The sequence below is a fragment of the Ranitomeya variabilis genome, chromosome 4, assembly GCF_051348905.1.
Source record: "Ranitomeya variabilis isolate aRanVar5 chromosome 4, aRanVar5.hap1, whole genome shotgun sequence".
Taxonomy (NCBI): domain Eukaryota; kingdom Metazoa; phylum Chordata; class Amphibia; order Anura; family Dendrobatidae; genus Ranitomeya; species Ranitomeya variabilis.
Window position 1 is genome coordinate 459,110,691 of NC_135235.1, and position 15,378 is coordinate 459,126,068.

General features: G+C 47.3%; 1 protein-coding gene across 1 annotated transcript in view; it reads left to right on the forward strand.

Annotated features, from left to right (window-relative positions):
* Positions 1 to 15,378, forward strand: part of LOC143765199 (protein-glutamine gamma-glutamyltransferase 5-like) — a 139,353-nt gene that overhangs the window by 73,014 nt on the left and 50,961 nt on the right. Inside the window, exons 5-6 of the mRNA XM_077251637.1 lie at positions 9,822 to 9,950; positions 10,045 to 10,222. Coding sequence (XP_077107752.1) covers positions 9,822 to 9,950; positions 10,045 to 10,222 — 307 coding nt within the window. The remainder of the gene's footprint in view (positions 1 to 9,821; positions 9,951 to 10,044; positions 10,223 to 15,378) is intronic.

Here is a 15,378-nt window from a genome sequence, read left to right on the forward strand (position 1 = left end):
AGGGACCCAATTCGTGTCTAGATTTTGGCGGGCATTCTGTGCTAGGATGGGCATAGATTTGTCTTTTTCGTCTGCTTTCCATCCTCAGACTAATGGCCAGACCGAGCGGACTAATCAGACCTTGGAGACATATTTGAGGTGTTTTGTGTCTGCGGATCAGGATGATTGGGTTGCTTTTTTGCCTTTGGCGGAGTTCGCCCTCAATAATCGGGCCAGCTCTGCCACCTTGGTGTCCCCGTTTTTCTGTAATTCGGGGTTTCATCCTCGATTTTCCTCCGGTCAAGTGGAATCTTCGGATTGTCCTGGAGTGGATGCTGTGGTGGAGAGGTTGCATCAGATTTGGGGGCAGGTGGTGGACAATTTGAAGTTGTCCCAGGAGAAGACTCAGCTTTTTGCCAACCGCCGTCGTCGTGTTGGTCCTCGGCTTTGTGTTGGGGACTTGGTGTGGTTGTCTTCTCGTTTTGTCCCTATGAGGGTTTCTTCTCCTAAGTTTAAGCCTCGGTTCATCGGCCCGTACAAGATATTGGAGATTCTTAACCCTGTGTCCTTCCGTTTGGACCTCCCTGCATCCTTTTCTATTCATAATGTTTTTCATCGGTCATTGTTGCGCAGGTATGAGGTACCAGCTGTGCCTTCCGTTGAGCCTCCTGCTCCGGTGTTGGTTGAGGGTGAGTTGGAGTACGTTGTGGAAAAGATCTTGGACTCTCGTGTTTCCAGACGGAAACTCCAGTATCTGGTCAAATGGAAGGGATACGGTCAGGAGGATAATTCTTGGGTCACTGCCTCTGATGTTCATGCCTCCGATCTTGTCCGTGCCTTTCATAGGGCTCATCCTGATCGCCCTGGTGGTTCTGGTGAGGGTTCGGTGCCCCCTCCTTGAGGGGGGGGTACTGTTGTGAAATTGGATTCTGGGCTCCCCCGGTGGCCACTTGTGGAATTTAACTTGTGTGCATCATCCCCTCTGTTCACCTGCTCCTATCAGGATGTGGGAGTCGCTATATAACCTTGCTCCTCTGTCAGTTTCATGCCGGTCAACAATGTAATCAGTAGCCTTTCTGTGCATGTTCCTGCTACTAGACAACTCCCAGCTAAGTTGGACTTTTGTCCTTGTGTGTTTTTGCATTTTGTTCCTGTTCACAGCTGCTGTTTCGTTACTGTGTCTGGAAAGCTCTTGTGAGCGGAAATTGCCACTCTGGTGTTATGAGTTAATGCTAGAGTCTTAAAGTAATTTCTGGATGGTGTTTTGATAGGATTTTCTGCTGACCATGAAAGTGCCCTTTCTGTCTTCATGCTATCTAGTAAGCGGACCTCGATTTTGCTAAACCTATTTTCATACTACGTTTGTCATTTCATCTAAAATCACCGCCAATATATGTGGGGGCCTCTGTCTGCCTTTTGGGAAAATTTCTCTAGAGGTGAGCCAGGACTGTCTTTTCCTCTGCTAGGATTAGGTAGTTCTCCGGCTGGCGCTGGGCATCTAGGGATAAAAAAACGTAGGCATGCTACCCGGCCACTTCTAGTTGTGCGGCAGGTTTAGTTCATGGTCAGTATAGTTTCCATCTTCCAAGAGCTAGTTCTCATATATGCTGGGCTATGTTCTCTCGCCATTGAGAACCATGACAGGAGGCTGCCTGTTACATCGGTAAGGTCCAGGGGCCGCCGGAGGGGTGAGTATATCCATATTTTTTATTTTAATTCTTTATTTTTTACATGAATATGGATCCCAGGGCCTGAAGGAGAGTTTCCTCTCCTTCAGACCCTGGGAACCATCCAGGATACCTTCCGATACTTGTGTCCCATTGACTTGTATTGGTATCGGGTATCGGTATCGGCGATATCCGATATTTTTCGGATATCGGCCGATACTATCCGATACCGATACTTTCAAGTATCAGAAGGTATCGCTCAACACTGCTCATTAATAAGAAGACTCACAAATTTTTTTAACACGTTTATGCCTAACGTAACAGTGTGTCCCTTACTCACATCTTCAACTGTCAGTACCACTCCTTTTCGCCTTAGATCTTTACCGCAGATGATAATGTGCATCCAGACCACCCCTGCGACAGGGATAGGCAGGTGATTGGCAGCCGTCAACTTGATCACTGGGTCCCATTCAAGCCGCATTGCCTCTGTGAAATGTCGGCGAAAGTATGCTTCGGGCATCGTGGTCACGTGTGAGCCCGTATCAACCAGTGTACAGCCCGGCCATCCATTTCAGCCTAGACGAGATGACACATGGACATGAGATTTGTGGGACTTCTTCTACTCCTCCTTGACTGTTCAAGCTCCAAGTGGCGTCCCGCAAGCTTGGAGCCCCCTAGTTTAACGGATGGCATTGCAGAGGCCTACTCCGTCGGGTGCAGCCCTGAGCTATATGTCCAGTTTCTCCACAGTTGAAACATGTGGGGGTTCCTTCTTGACAAGGCACCCTCGCCTCACGGCAGGGAACCGGCTCACTTCTGTACCCCGGTGGACTTGGGGTGATGGTGGGCATTTTTTTAAATCAGCCAACTCTTCACATATATGCTGGATTTCTTTTTGTAACTCTTCCACCCATTGGGGTGTAGTAGCCATCAGTGCAGATACATCTCCGCTCCGGACCTTCCCAGCCAGAACTGTCACCCCCTGCTCTTGTTCCCCCATGCATATTTCACTCCCTACTTTGGAAAAAGTCATATGTGGGTTTACCTGCAAGAGCTCCTGTTTGAACAACACGTCACGCAAGCCCATCTCTAGCTGGTCCCGCAGTACAATGTCAGTAGACCCCATGCCTACATCGCCCTTTCTAGTAATGGCCACATGGATCTCCTGTAGCACATTCATGTACTGTGTTACTGTCTCCCCCTCTCTTTGAACCTGGCAGAACAACCGCATATGCAACTCCCCTGCGTCTGTGGGGTCCCCATGGGTCTCCTCTAAAATCTGTAATACTTTGTCAAAGGTGTCTCACGCCTGGGGGGTCATAGCATGACAGAGTCCCTTGCTTCCCCATCTAAAGCCATCATGGCAACCTCTGCCTCCAGTGCAAGGGTCATGGTAAGCATCCTCATCATCCCCCTGATCCACTCAGTCCAGCTCCACAGCATAGTATTCTTTCCAGTAAACTTTGGGAGGTTGTTTAGCATGGCCCCCATGGATATACCAGTCTTAGGGCCCCCCAACTGCTTGGTCTGCCCCCTCCGTGCTGTTGAACGACATCTTGCTGACTTCGCCAAATGTAGACTTGCAGAGATCGGGATGTCGTCACGGACAGGATGCAGATCAAGAGTTAACAAATTTATTAACAGATGAAAACTCCACGCAGGGAGAAAATGGGTATGGGAGGCAAAGGATATAACAATATGGATACTGCAGGGGAGAACGGGGTAAACAGGTGTTAGACGAATGTTCAAAAAGGGGAAAGAAGAGTACACTTATCAGCCTGTCGGCTTCTTTATTGCAGCGTCTCGGTTTCCAATGATGACAATGACAACAGTGGCACTTGATGTCGGAGTTGTTCTGGATGGACGGAGGTCGGGTTCCTTGATGCAGATAGAGAGTCTTTGCTACACTAGATTGGTTCCCGTACCCACGGTTTCCTCGTACTGGTCTCAGTTCTTTATACGGTATCACCGGAGCGTGGCTCTGCTCCGCAGTGCAGGTGGGGAAGGAGTTTGTACGTCTGGCTCAGTCACCAGTACAAGGCTAGGCTGCACACACGCAGCAGTCACTGGTCTCATGTGTAAATAACCTCCCAGCACGGGGGACGACGGGAAGGTCGCTGCCTGATGTCCGCGAACAGTGGACATACTGTAATTACAGGGGTTGCACTAGGTAGCCCATGGTTAAGAAGATGCTCCACTATAAAGGCCTGCACCTCACCTGCGGCATGCTCTGTCTTCCCGCCAGAACTTCTGCCTTTCTCCAGCACGCAGCCCTTTTTATCTCTGACCCGCCCCCTGCTGACGAGTGTAAAGGTCGGTCTGGGACAGAAATCTCTCCCCCGTGCAACAATGGTGACAGTCCCGACAGTTCCGGAACCAGCACAAAAGATGTACCCCCGGTCCAATTATTCACCACAATCAGAAGTTTCAGATGGAACTTGAAAACACACCTCTTCAGGAATGCTTACAGCCTGCAATGACCCTGCTATCTCCTCACTACCTCACCACCACCAAAGCTGCTTCAACCCCCTACCCTACTGTCTCCTTCTTCATAATAGACTTTAAGCCCACAAGGACAGGGCCCTCTCCCCTCTGTACCAGTTTATCATTGTTTGTTTGTTTTATAGAGGGCAGTGTGACTCCCCAACTCTAATGAACGGTGTAGTTGTGTAGTTACTGATGTCACTGCTGTTCAGAGCTGCTGGGTCTCACAGAGTGCAGCAGGACCCAGAGTGGCAGATGCTACAGCCTGTGGAGTTTCATTCTCTGAACAAGGCTCCATAGCCTTTGGATGTCAGATTCGGGGATCGTCGTGGGAATGCCAAGGACTACATTGGACCTGCATGGGAGGTTTCACAATAAATTTTTGAACAAGGGACAGTGTCTTGTCTTCATTTCTCTCATTTTATTTTTTTCAGATTTCCATTTGTGGACTATGGAGGATTTGGTGGACTAAAACGCACCTACATGGCTGTTTTCTGTAACAAATTGGAGAATCAAGGAAAGTGTTGGAGTGGTTTTTTTTTCAAATAAAGTATTTATTGTGTGTGTGTTTTTATTTTTTATTCATGGGTTAGTAATAAGGGTGTCTGACACCTCTCCATTACAAACCCCAGGACTAGATGCCAGCTGTGATTTTGAGAAATCACAGCTGACATCAACCACAACTATCAATACCCTGATTAACACCACAGCAGGGCAATCAGGAAGAACTGGGCTAAGCGTCAGACTTGGCGCACCTAATAGAATGCACCATTTCTGGGGCAGCTGTGGGCTTGTATTTTTAGTCTGGGAATGGCCCAATAGCCATGCATCTTCCTAGCACGATAATATCAGCCCGCAACTGTCTGCTTACCTTTGCTAGTTATCAAAAATTGGAAGAACCTGGCATTTTTTTCTTTTTCAATTTATTTATTAGGTTAAAGTTAAACACCCTTTAGTGCCACATGAACTCTTCTGCATAAAAATTATAGTTTTCTTGAAAGATGCAGACTTTCCTGTACCACTGCTTGAAAAAAAGTTTCTTCTAAAAAACAGAAGAAGGTTTGTGAATTGATCTTGAGTCCAACTTCAACTTGAAACAGTCCAACTAGCTCATTTTTAAGAATATCCACCTACAGCAGTAGCTGACCTTCACTTTGCTGGTGTCTAAGTGGAAGCGGAGGTCTATGCCCTTTACCTATTCAGCCGCGTCGGCTCATCCATCTAGTCCATCCATCTAGTCCATCAAGAATTACTCCCATCTCATGAGTCCATAAAACCTTTGAAAAGTGACTGGGACAAGAAATATCTGAATACAGATTTTACAGAGTCAGCTAAATCTCTTTTTTTGGCCCATTTTGCCTGAGGAAAACAAACTGCCTAAAAATTCTGTACACCTTGAAAAAGGCTGTTGTATTCTTAAAATGAACCTGTCAACAGGATTGTGCTCAGGTCGGCGCCATTATATTGATTAAAATGATAGCTTGGTTGATGATATCCGTGGTCATATGCTTGTGGTTGTTATTTAATCTGTATTTTCAGTTTTGCATTAATGATATGCTCGTGCTCCGGGGCGGCCTGTGGGGGGTCTCTGATTAGGTATTCATAATGCAGACTACTGACAGGTCTGTTACGATTGAACTGGTGGTTAGGAGCACTAGAAATGACCAGATGAGCAAACTAATAATACAGGACGAGCTCTGGGAAGTGGGAGCTCTGCTGACCGCAACCCCTAATCCTATCACAGCAACTAGAAATAGCCGTGGAGCGTTCCTGACTCTGCCTAGACGCCTCTTCACAGCCTAAGAGCTAACTACCCCTAAAGATAGAAAATACAGCCTACCTTGCCTCAGAGAAATTCCCCAAAGAAATAGGCAGCCCCCCACATATATTGACTGTGAGTTAAGATGGAAGTCACAAACACAGGAATGAAATAGCTTTCAGCAAACGAGGCCAGACTAAACTAAATAGACTGAGGATAGAAAAGGTATTTTTGCGGTCAGCATAAAAAACTAACAAAAAACCACGCAGAGTGTGCAAAAGAGAGCACCGCACCGACTCACGGTGCAGTGGTGCCACTCTGCATCCCAGAGCTTCCAGCTAACAAGACAAAATCAAAATAGCAAGCTGGACAAAAACATAATGGTAACAAATAAGCTAGCAGGGACTTAGCTTTTGCTGAAGTAGACAGGTCATCTGAAAGATCCAAGAAAACTGAACCAGTACTAGGACATTGACAGCTGGCATCAGGCAACGATCTGACTGGAGTTAAATAGAGCAGCCAGCCAAGGCCTAAACGAGATCAGCTGGAGAAGGAACCTCAGAACCAGCAGCTCCACTCACAGCCACCAGAGGGAGTCCATGAACAGAACTCGCCGAAGTACCATTCAAAACCACAGGAGGGCGCTCGAGAACAGAATTCACAACACAGGTCACTGATCCCTCAGTGACCTCTTCCCTATTTTACATACTACATAGTGTATGGTTGGAAAAAGAAAATCACATTTATCAGGCAGGAAGCGGCGCCTGTGCTGTAGCATGATACAGTGGATAATATGCCTATTTTCGTTTCATTTAGACATACTGTATAATTTTACAGACAGTGATGCCATGAAACTATACAACACACAGGCAGACTGTTCTGTTCTGACAAAACTGCAGAGGCGATGAAACGCGCATCGAGGTGTTAGGGTATGTTTCCACGGTCAGGAAACGCTGCTTGTTTGACGCTGCGCAGAGCTGCAGCGTCAAACACGCAGCGTCCAGATGTTCCAGCATAGTGGAGGGGATTTTATGAAATCCCGTCTCCACTATGTGTGGAAACCCGCACGCGGCGGCCCTGCGACTACGGACATGCTGCGCGTCTTTTCAGATCGCAGCATGTCTGTACACCTTGCGGGGACGCAGCGTCCCCGCAAGGCATATCACAGGGCGCTATGGGAGAGAGCGATCATCCCGGATGTGAAGAGTTAACACATCCGGCATGATCGTGTCCCAGAAAGGGGGCGGGGCTTAGCGCTGAGCGGCTTCGCCGCTGCGGCGATACCGCCGGCCATCCTGAACATGGAAACATACCCTTAGCAGCTGTGCAGCAGGTCCTTTTATCATGGCCACAGGCAATAAGCCGGTTTCCTAAACTTTATGCATCATATACATCTGATAACACTTATGACTAGCGATACAGACAGAGCCTAAGAGTTTGTGATTGCACATACTGCAGCATGCTGCCATTGTTCTCTTATGCTGATTTGGCATGAGAAAATAATCGCTGAACTACTCTGCCCCGTATAATAACACTAGTCGGAGTGCTATCTGATAAAACATCACGTGGCACTACGCCCCCACGTTGCTTGTTTGAAAAAAAAAGCATGTGTCAGCCATCAGATTCTCTTTAAGATCCCATAGATGCCATTTATGTTCCATGGTTGACTACTATCCTTTTGCTTTTGAGGAGAACTATAACTCCCAGCATGTACAGCAGCTCCTATGGCATGCTGGGAGTTATACAGTAGTTTACCACTGGAGTGGTGATTTTCTTTTGAGTTAATGGCATGAGAGAAGAGTAGACATAGCTTTTTCCTTAATTTTACTACTGCTTGCCTCTTAACAGCTTCTTTGTTCATCGCTGGTGCTGCTTTCTGTACTTCTGCTCCATGCACTCATGTTAAGGTTGTCAGCTGCTTGTAAATCCTTTCTGGCCCTGCCGCTGGGCTGGATAGGTGGAAGTGGGCGATCTGATGTCGCAGTAAGAAGCAGGGCCAGAGCAGCACAGAACAGCACAGCACACCTCCTCCCTCCTCCTGCCCTGTCTCTATGTTACCTCACTGCAGCTCATGATCAGGACATCAGACCGCGGCAACCAACTTGATCCTGTCTAGTGTGGCGACAGTGATTTTAGAAGTACAGCGCAATCGTGTGCATAAGGCAAGCTGATGCTGCTTGGTGTGCTGGCTGCAGAAGACAACACGGGACGCCCACTGACAGTGTGAAGGGGGCGCCAGATCGAGCAGCCCACTGCAGGGACTGGCCATCTGACATTTGCCAGAAATGCCAGGTGGCCAGTCCGGCCCTGCCATTAGTGTACAGAGGGCCATAATGTTGTTCTTATAACTTTGCAAATTTCCTTGCTTTACTATCCCCACGCTCAGTACACATGTGTATGGAATATAGTGCACAAGTGACTATAAGTCAAGTCTACACACTATAGGTGCTAATTTGGGTTAGCTGCAATATTTAATTTCCAAACAGATATATTTATATTGGTTGTGGCCACAGATATTAATGATTCATTGGTTCCTGTCTGTTGTATAGTTTCATGGTATAACTGTCTGTCCTCCCCTTTTGTCCGATTATTGCCTAATATTTATTGTATTGTTTTAATTATGTTATCTAACTTTAATAAAATGTACTACTGCATATTAATTTTTTTATTACAGCTCCTTCTGTTTTGGTTATTACCTATTGTTTGGAAGGGATCACTATATTATCTCTAAGGATTTTTTTCATTGGTTAGACATATGGTTTTGTTTGAAAAAAAAAAAAAATCAATCAAAATGGCACAAATGGCCATGCCTGTGCAGTAGCATCTATCGTGTTCCACTATTTTGCTAGAGAAAACATTTTTTTGATTAAGATAATTTTTTTTTTTCCAAATAAAACTATATGTCTAAATGAGACAAAAGCAGGCGTATTTTCCACTGTATCATGCTACATCACAGGCACTGCCACATGCCTGATGAATGTGATTTTAAGCTATATTCTATGCATTATGTAAAATAGGGGTCAAGTTACTGAGGGATCAGTGACCTGTCAGAGGCCTTAAGGATGCATATGTAAGTAGAGCACCACATAAAGACCGCGTCCCCCAAGGCTGCCCTGGGGTACGAGCATATCATTAACTGAAAATTTCAAATAAAGATTAAGCAAGAACCACAAGACGGATTTCATCAACTAATGCATCATTTTAATCAGTATAACGGCGCCGACCTGACACTGTCTGTAGGTTACTGTGCACAATCCTGCTGACAGGTTCCCTTTAAGCTAATCCCTCTCTCATTAAACAAAAACACATCACCTGATCTGCATCATCAAAGAGGCATTCACGTTTCTACATCTTGGAGTTGGAACATTTTCATAAAAATGATGATATGGTGAAAATTACTCAGTTGTCTAATAATTGTGCACACAGTGTAGATAGAAGATAGAAGATCCTGACATTATAGAGCAAGCAATAAATTAAATACTGTTGTAGTGTAAAACCATCTGCCATAGAGAAGAAAAGGAACTGACATTTTAGCTTTTGCTGGACCTTTTTTTTAAGCTTATGGTGATAGAATAGTCCTGATCTATAGGGAAGTCTTGTCTGTAAATTTGTCCAATAAGATTAGGAATGCTTGATAGAAGACATACTGTACATTTACAAGAGTGTTCCAACTACAATATGTTACGATCGGTGGGATTTACTTTGTTGTCTCAAATACATGTAAGGCTTAAACTTCCTTTGTGAATGGATGTAAAAGCAGTCCATTCTCGGAATCAGTGAGTTCCATATATCGAAAAATCATAGTGAGACAGCCTTCAAATAGAAAAGTTAACAAATATACAATACTCATGGAGCATGTGACAGTCTTGTAATGTTGGCTGTTTAGTAGTAAAAACACTTTAACTAGAATGCATTTTTTCCCAATATTTTAGTTTGAAGATGGAGTAAGTGAAATCTGCCTGCGAATTTTAGACATGAGCCCAAATTTTCAGAAAAATCCAACTCTAGATTGTTCAAAAAGAGGAGACCCTGTCTACATCAGTAGAGTTTTATCTGCCATGGTAAGCCAGGCCATTTGGGTAAACAACATGCTATTGGTTTTGTATGATTCATGGGAAAACTTCATTTTCTGTTATTAATCACTAAAATATGCAGATCAATTCAAACGATGATCAAGGAGTGATAGAATCTTCCTGGGATGAGTTGTTCATGAATGGTGCCAACCCAAGCACATGGAATGGAAGTGTTACTATTTTGAGAATTTGGCACAACAGTGGATGCAGACCAGTTCGATATGGGCAGTGCTGGGTTCTAGCTGGAGTGATGTGCACAGGTAAATTCTATTAAAACTATTAACTGATGTATAAAAGTTGGAAACTTCTAGTTTCAAGAAAGATATTATTACTAGTGTTGAGCATTCCGATACCGCAAGTATCGGATACCGGAATCGGAAGTTCCATGATTCAAAATTCAGAAATTCAGCCAATGAGAAAGATTCCAAGTGTGGGCACATCCTGTTTAGCATGGAGGGCATGAAACTACTGGCAAGGCTGTGATTGGCTGCTTAAATGATGTCATGATGCAGTTTAAAAGTCGCTGGCGCCATTTTGCGATCACTCTGCTGTGAATTCAGTTAGTGACAGGACGCTGTTTGCTGACTGAGGGACAGTTTAGAGATAGCGATTTGCTTCTTTGTGCTTTCCAAAGGCTAATTTAGCAACCGCTGTGTTCACCTACTAATCACCTTCCTTTTGCCTTGTAGCGCTGTTTTCACAGCGATCTGCAAGGTCTCTCTGTGTGTGTGTGTGAGTGCAGCCCACTCTCTAGTCTGAGTGCAGCCACATAGGCCATCCATAGCTGGTTGTATTCAGTTCAGGGAGGGTGGTTCATTGCCTCATACTGTCCTTTTTTTTTTTTTTTTTGAAGTAGTGCAGGCTGCTGCACATTTTTTCCAAAAATTCCTATTAGTGTCTTTCCACCCGTCTCCAGCTAATTTGTGGAAAAACACTACATAGGATAAAGTAGAGGAGGGTTTTTGGGCCTTGCAGCGCCGTTTACGGCTGTCTGCACGGTCTCCGTGTGACTGCAGCTCGCCCTGTAGTCTGTGAGCAGCCGTAGCTTGGTTGTCTCCAGCTCAGGGTTGTTCACTGCGTCATACCGCCAAATCAATTTTCATTTTGTTTTCAAGTAGTGTAGTCTGCTGCTAATTAATTTAAAAAAATCCTATTAGTGTCTTTCCACCCGTCTCCAGCTAATTTGTGGAAAAACACTACATAGGATAAAGTAGAGGAGGGTTTTTGGGCCTTGCAGCGCCGTTTACGGCTGTCTGCACGGTCTCCGTGTGACTGCAGCTCGCCCTGTAGTCTGTGAGCAGCCGTAGCTTGGTTGTCTCCAGCTCAGGGTTGTTCACTGCGTCATACCGCCAAATCAATTTTCATTTTGTTTTCAAGTAGTGTAGTCTGCTGCTAATTAATTTAAAAAAATCCTATTAGTGTCTTTCCACCCGTCTCCAGCTAATTTGTGGAAAAACACTACATAGGATAAAGTAGAGGAGGGTTTTTGGGCCTTGCAGCGCCGTTTACGGCTGTCTGCACGGTCTCCGTGTGACTGCAGCTCGCCCTGTAGTCTGTGAGCAGCCGTAGCTTGGTTGTCTCCAGCTCAGGGTTGTTCACTGCGTCATACCGCCAAATCAATTTTCATTTTGTTTTCAAGTAGTGTAGTCTGCTGCTAATTAATTTAAAAAAATCCTATTAGTGTCTTTCCACCTGTCTCCAGCTAATTTGTGGAAAAACACTACATAGGATAAAGTAGAGGAGGGTTTTTGGGCCTTGCAGCGCCGTTTACGTCTGTCTGCACGGTCTCCGTGTGACTGCAGCTCTATCCGTTGTCAGTTCAGCCCCAAAAAAATAAATAAATAATAAAGTTCACCAAACACACCAGTTACACCACTTTACATTTGTGTAGGCCACATTAGCTCATATTCAAGTCTAGTCCACACTTTAGAAAATTAGTGTGTCTTATACCTGTTAGGAGGAGTTGCTCAGGAATAAGCACACAAAGCCGTTAGTACTTTTCTGCTTATCTTTATCAGTCAACCAAGATGAAGAAGGCAGTGAGTAAGGCACGTGGGCGTGGGCGTGGGCGCGGAGCAGGGAGGGGACGTGGGGATTCTGTGCCTGCTGCGGGCACCGGTGAGTCATCAGCACCCACTTTCACAAGGGAACAGTCGTTCATGCGCAGCTTTGTCGCCGAGCGCCGTACACCGCTGCTGCGTCAAGACCAAATTGAAGCCGTTGTGGGATGGATGGCAGCTAATGCATCAACTTCCATTAGTGCCACATCCTCTCAGACACAGAGCACTGGAGAGCAGCCATCTGTCTCTTCACCACCTGCAAAATTGCCCAGGCAGACAGAGATCCCAGGACAGGAGCAGTCTCTACTTCTGTTCTCTGAATCATCTCTTGGCTTGGAAACAGGGGGCCAGCCAAGCAGCATTGGAGAAATGGAAGAAGAGGCAGGGTGCAGTGATGCCCAACCGCTTTTTCTGTCTTCCTCTGAAGAGGCGGGTGGGCCAGTGGCTCCGGTCACCACCTCGCAGGCCGCATCAGCTGATGATGACACTCAGGTGCCACTTACTGGTGCGTGCTCTGCTGCTGAGACTACCCAGGAGGAGCAGTTGGGGGCAGAGGGTAGTGTAGATGATGAGGTCCTTGACCCATCTTGGCGTCAGGGACAGGAAGGTGGTGGGAGCAGCTCTGAGGAAGAGATTCCCCGTACGGCCCAAAGAGGGAGAGGGAGGGGGAAGACTGCGGATCCTGCAGCCTCCGCTTTGGCACCCGTAAGGAGCATGTCTCTTCCAAAAGTCAAAAGGGGGGCTCCCAAGACTTGCAGTGCCTGGTCCTTTTTTGACACAGTTGCAGATGACATTTGCTATGTCAGATGCAAGGTGTGTCATCAAAAAATCAAAAGAGGTCAAAAAGTCGCCAACCTCAATACCTCCAACATGTGGAAACATGTGCGCAACAGGCACCCGGCGGAGTTAGACAAACACACTGAAGAGCTAGGCCAACCAACAGCGGCAGCTACCACCTCTTCAGCTCGTGTTGCCTCTTCCTCTAGCTCACACGCAGCTGGTTCGGCTTCCTCCCAGGATCGCCGTGGAAGAACCTCTGGCCCTGTTGTCCAGAGACCCGCTGTCATTCCACCCGCAGCACCACTTTCCCAGTCAACCACACACTCCCAGCCCAGTCTACAGCCATCGGTAGTACAGGCATGGGAGAAAAGGCGGCCTTTCTCGTCAAACCACCCACGAGCACAGGCTCTGACTGCAGGCATTGCCAAACTTCTGTCACTGGAAATGCTGTCATTCAGGCTGGTGGAGACTGACAGCTTCCGTGACTTGATGTCATTGGCAGTCCCACAGTACAGTGTGCCCAGCCGCTTTTACTTCAGCAGGCAAGCCATCCCTGCCCTGCACAAGCATGTTGAGGGACACATAAAACACGCGCTACTGAACGCCGTCAGTAGCAAGGTCCATCTCACCACCGATGCGTGGACCAGTCAACATGGACAGGGGCGATACCTTTCCCTCACTGCCCATTGGGTTAATGTAGTTGAGCCGGGTACAGACCGTGCGAGTGGCGCAGGACGTGTCCTGCCCACTCCAAGGATTGCAGGAATCCATTCTGTACGCATTGACTCCTCCTCTTACACCAGTTCCTCAGAATCATCGCTGCAGGAGCCGTCACAGTCCACCTCCACATGGACCCGTGATGAACGTGTACCTGTTACGACCGACATGAGCACAGCCGTGGCCAAACGTCAACAGGCCGTCTTGAAATTAATTTTTTTGGGGAATCGTAGCCACACAGCGCAGGAGCTCTGGAATGCCATCAAGCAGGAGAGCGATGTGTGGTTTGAGCCAGCGAATCTCCAGCCAGGCATGGTAGTGTGTGATAATGGCCGAAATCTGGTGGCAGCCCTGGGCCTCGGCAACCTCACTCACATCCCATGTCTGGCACATGTGCTCAATTTGGTCGTGCAGAGTTTTTTGAGGGACTATCCGGATCTTGATGCACTGCTGCACAAGGTCCGCCTAGAGTGTGCTCACTTGCGGCGTTCCAGCACGGCAAAAGCGCGCATTGCGGCTCTGCAGCGCCGACACCGCCTGCCGGAACATCGCATCATATGTGACCTACCTACCAGGTGGAATTCCACGTTACATATGTTGGAGCGGTTGTGTGAGCAGCAGCAAGCTGTAATGGAGTACCAGCTGTATCAGGCGCAAAAAAGTCGCAGTCAGCGCCGTACAGACTTCACAACCACAGAGTGGGCCACTATGAAGGATGTCTGCCAGGTTTTGCGTCCCTTTGATTATTCCACGCGGATGGCGAGTGCAGATGATGCACTAGTCAGCATGACTGTCCCCCTTATCTGCCTGCTTGAAAAATCACTGCAAGCGCTAAGGGATGATGTTGTGGAAGAGGTGGAGGATGAGGATTCACCACTTCCATCATCTTCTGGACAGTCAGCGCCACGTGGTTCCTCACAAACGCGTAGGCAGGGGACAGTTTGTGAGGAGGATGAGGAGGAGTCAATGGAGGAGGAAGACATCCGTCCAGAGGAGGGAGTTCCCGAATTGTCCAGTACTCAGTGTGTACAGCGAGGGTGGGGTGATGACGAGCGGGCAGAGATCACGCCTCCAGCTGGGGACAGCGTTTCTTGGGCAGTTGGCAGTCTGCAGCACATGGTGGATTACATGCTGCAGTGCCTGAGAAACGACCGCCGCATCGACCACATTCTCAACATGTCTGATTATTGGGTGTTCACCCTCCTCGATCCTCGCTACCGGGACAACGTAGAAAGCCTCATCACACCGTTGAACCGGGAGCGAAAAATGCGGGAGTACCAAGACACACTGGTCAGTTCCATCATCTTCTCCATTCCAACTGAGAGAAGTGCTGCTACTGCATTCCAAAGCAGCTCAGTGCGTCCAGGCAGTGGTGGAGGCTCTGCACAAAGAGGGAGCAGAAGCAGTGCCTCTGCCCAAGGCAAGACCAGTATGGCCCAACTGTGGCACAGTTTTGTGTGCCCCCCACAAAAGTCTACACCATCACAGACGGCTCCAGTCAGCAGGAGGCAACGGTTCCGTCAGATGGTGACAGACTACATGTCTTGCCCTCTTGGTGTACTCCCAGACGGCTCTTCCCCTTTCAAGTTTTGGGTCTCAAAGCTGGATACATGGCCAGAGCTAAGCCAGTATGCATTGGAGGTGCTGTCTTGCCCTGCGGCCAGTGTATTATCGGAACGTGTCTTTAGTGCTGCAGGTGGTGTACTAACTGACCGTCGCATGCGACTATCCTCCGATAACGTTGACCGGCTTACTTTCCTGAAAATGAACAAGGCCTGGATCTCGCAGGAATTTGCCACTCCTCCTCCTGATTAAATAATTAGGTCACTGTATACGTTATCCAGGTCTCCTGTTGTGTT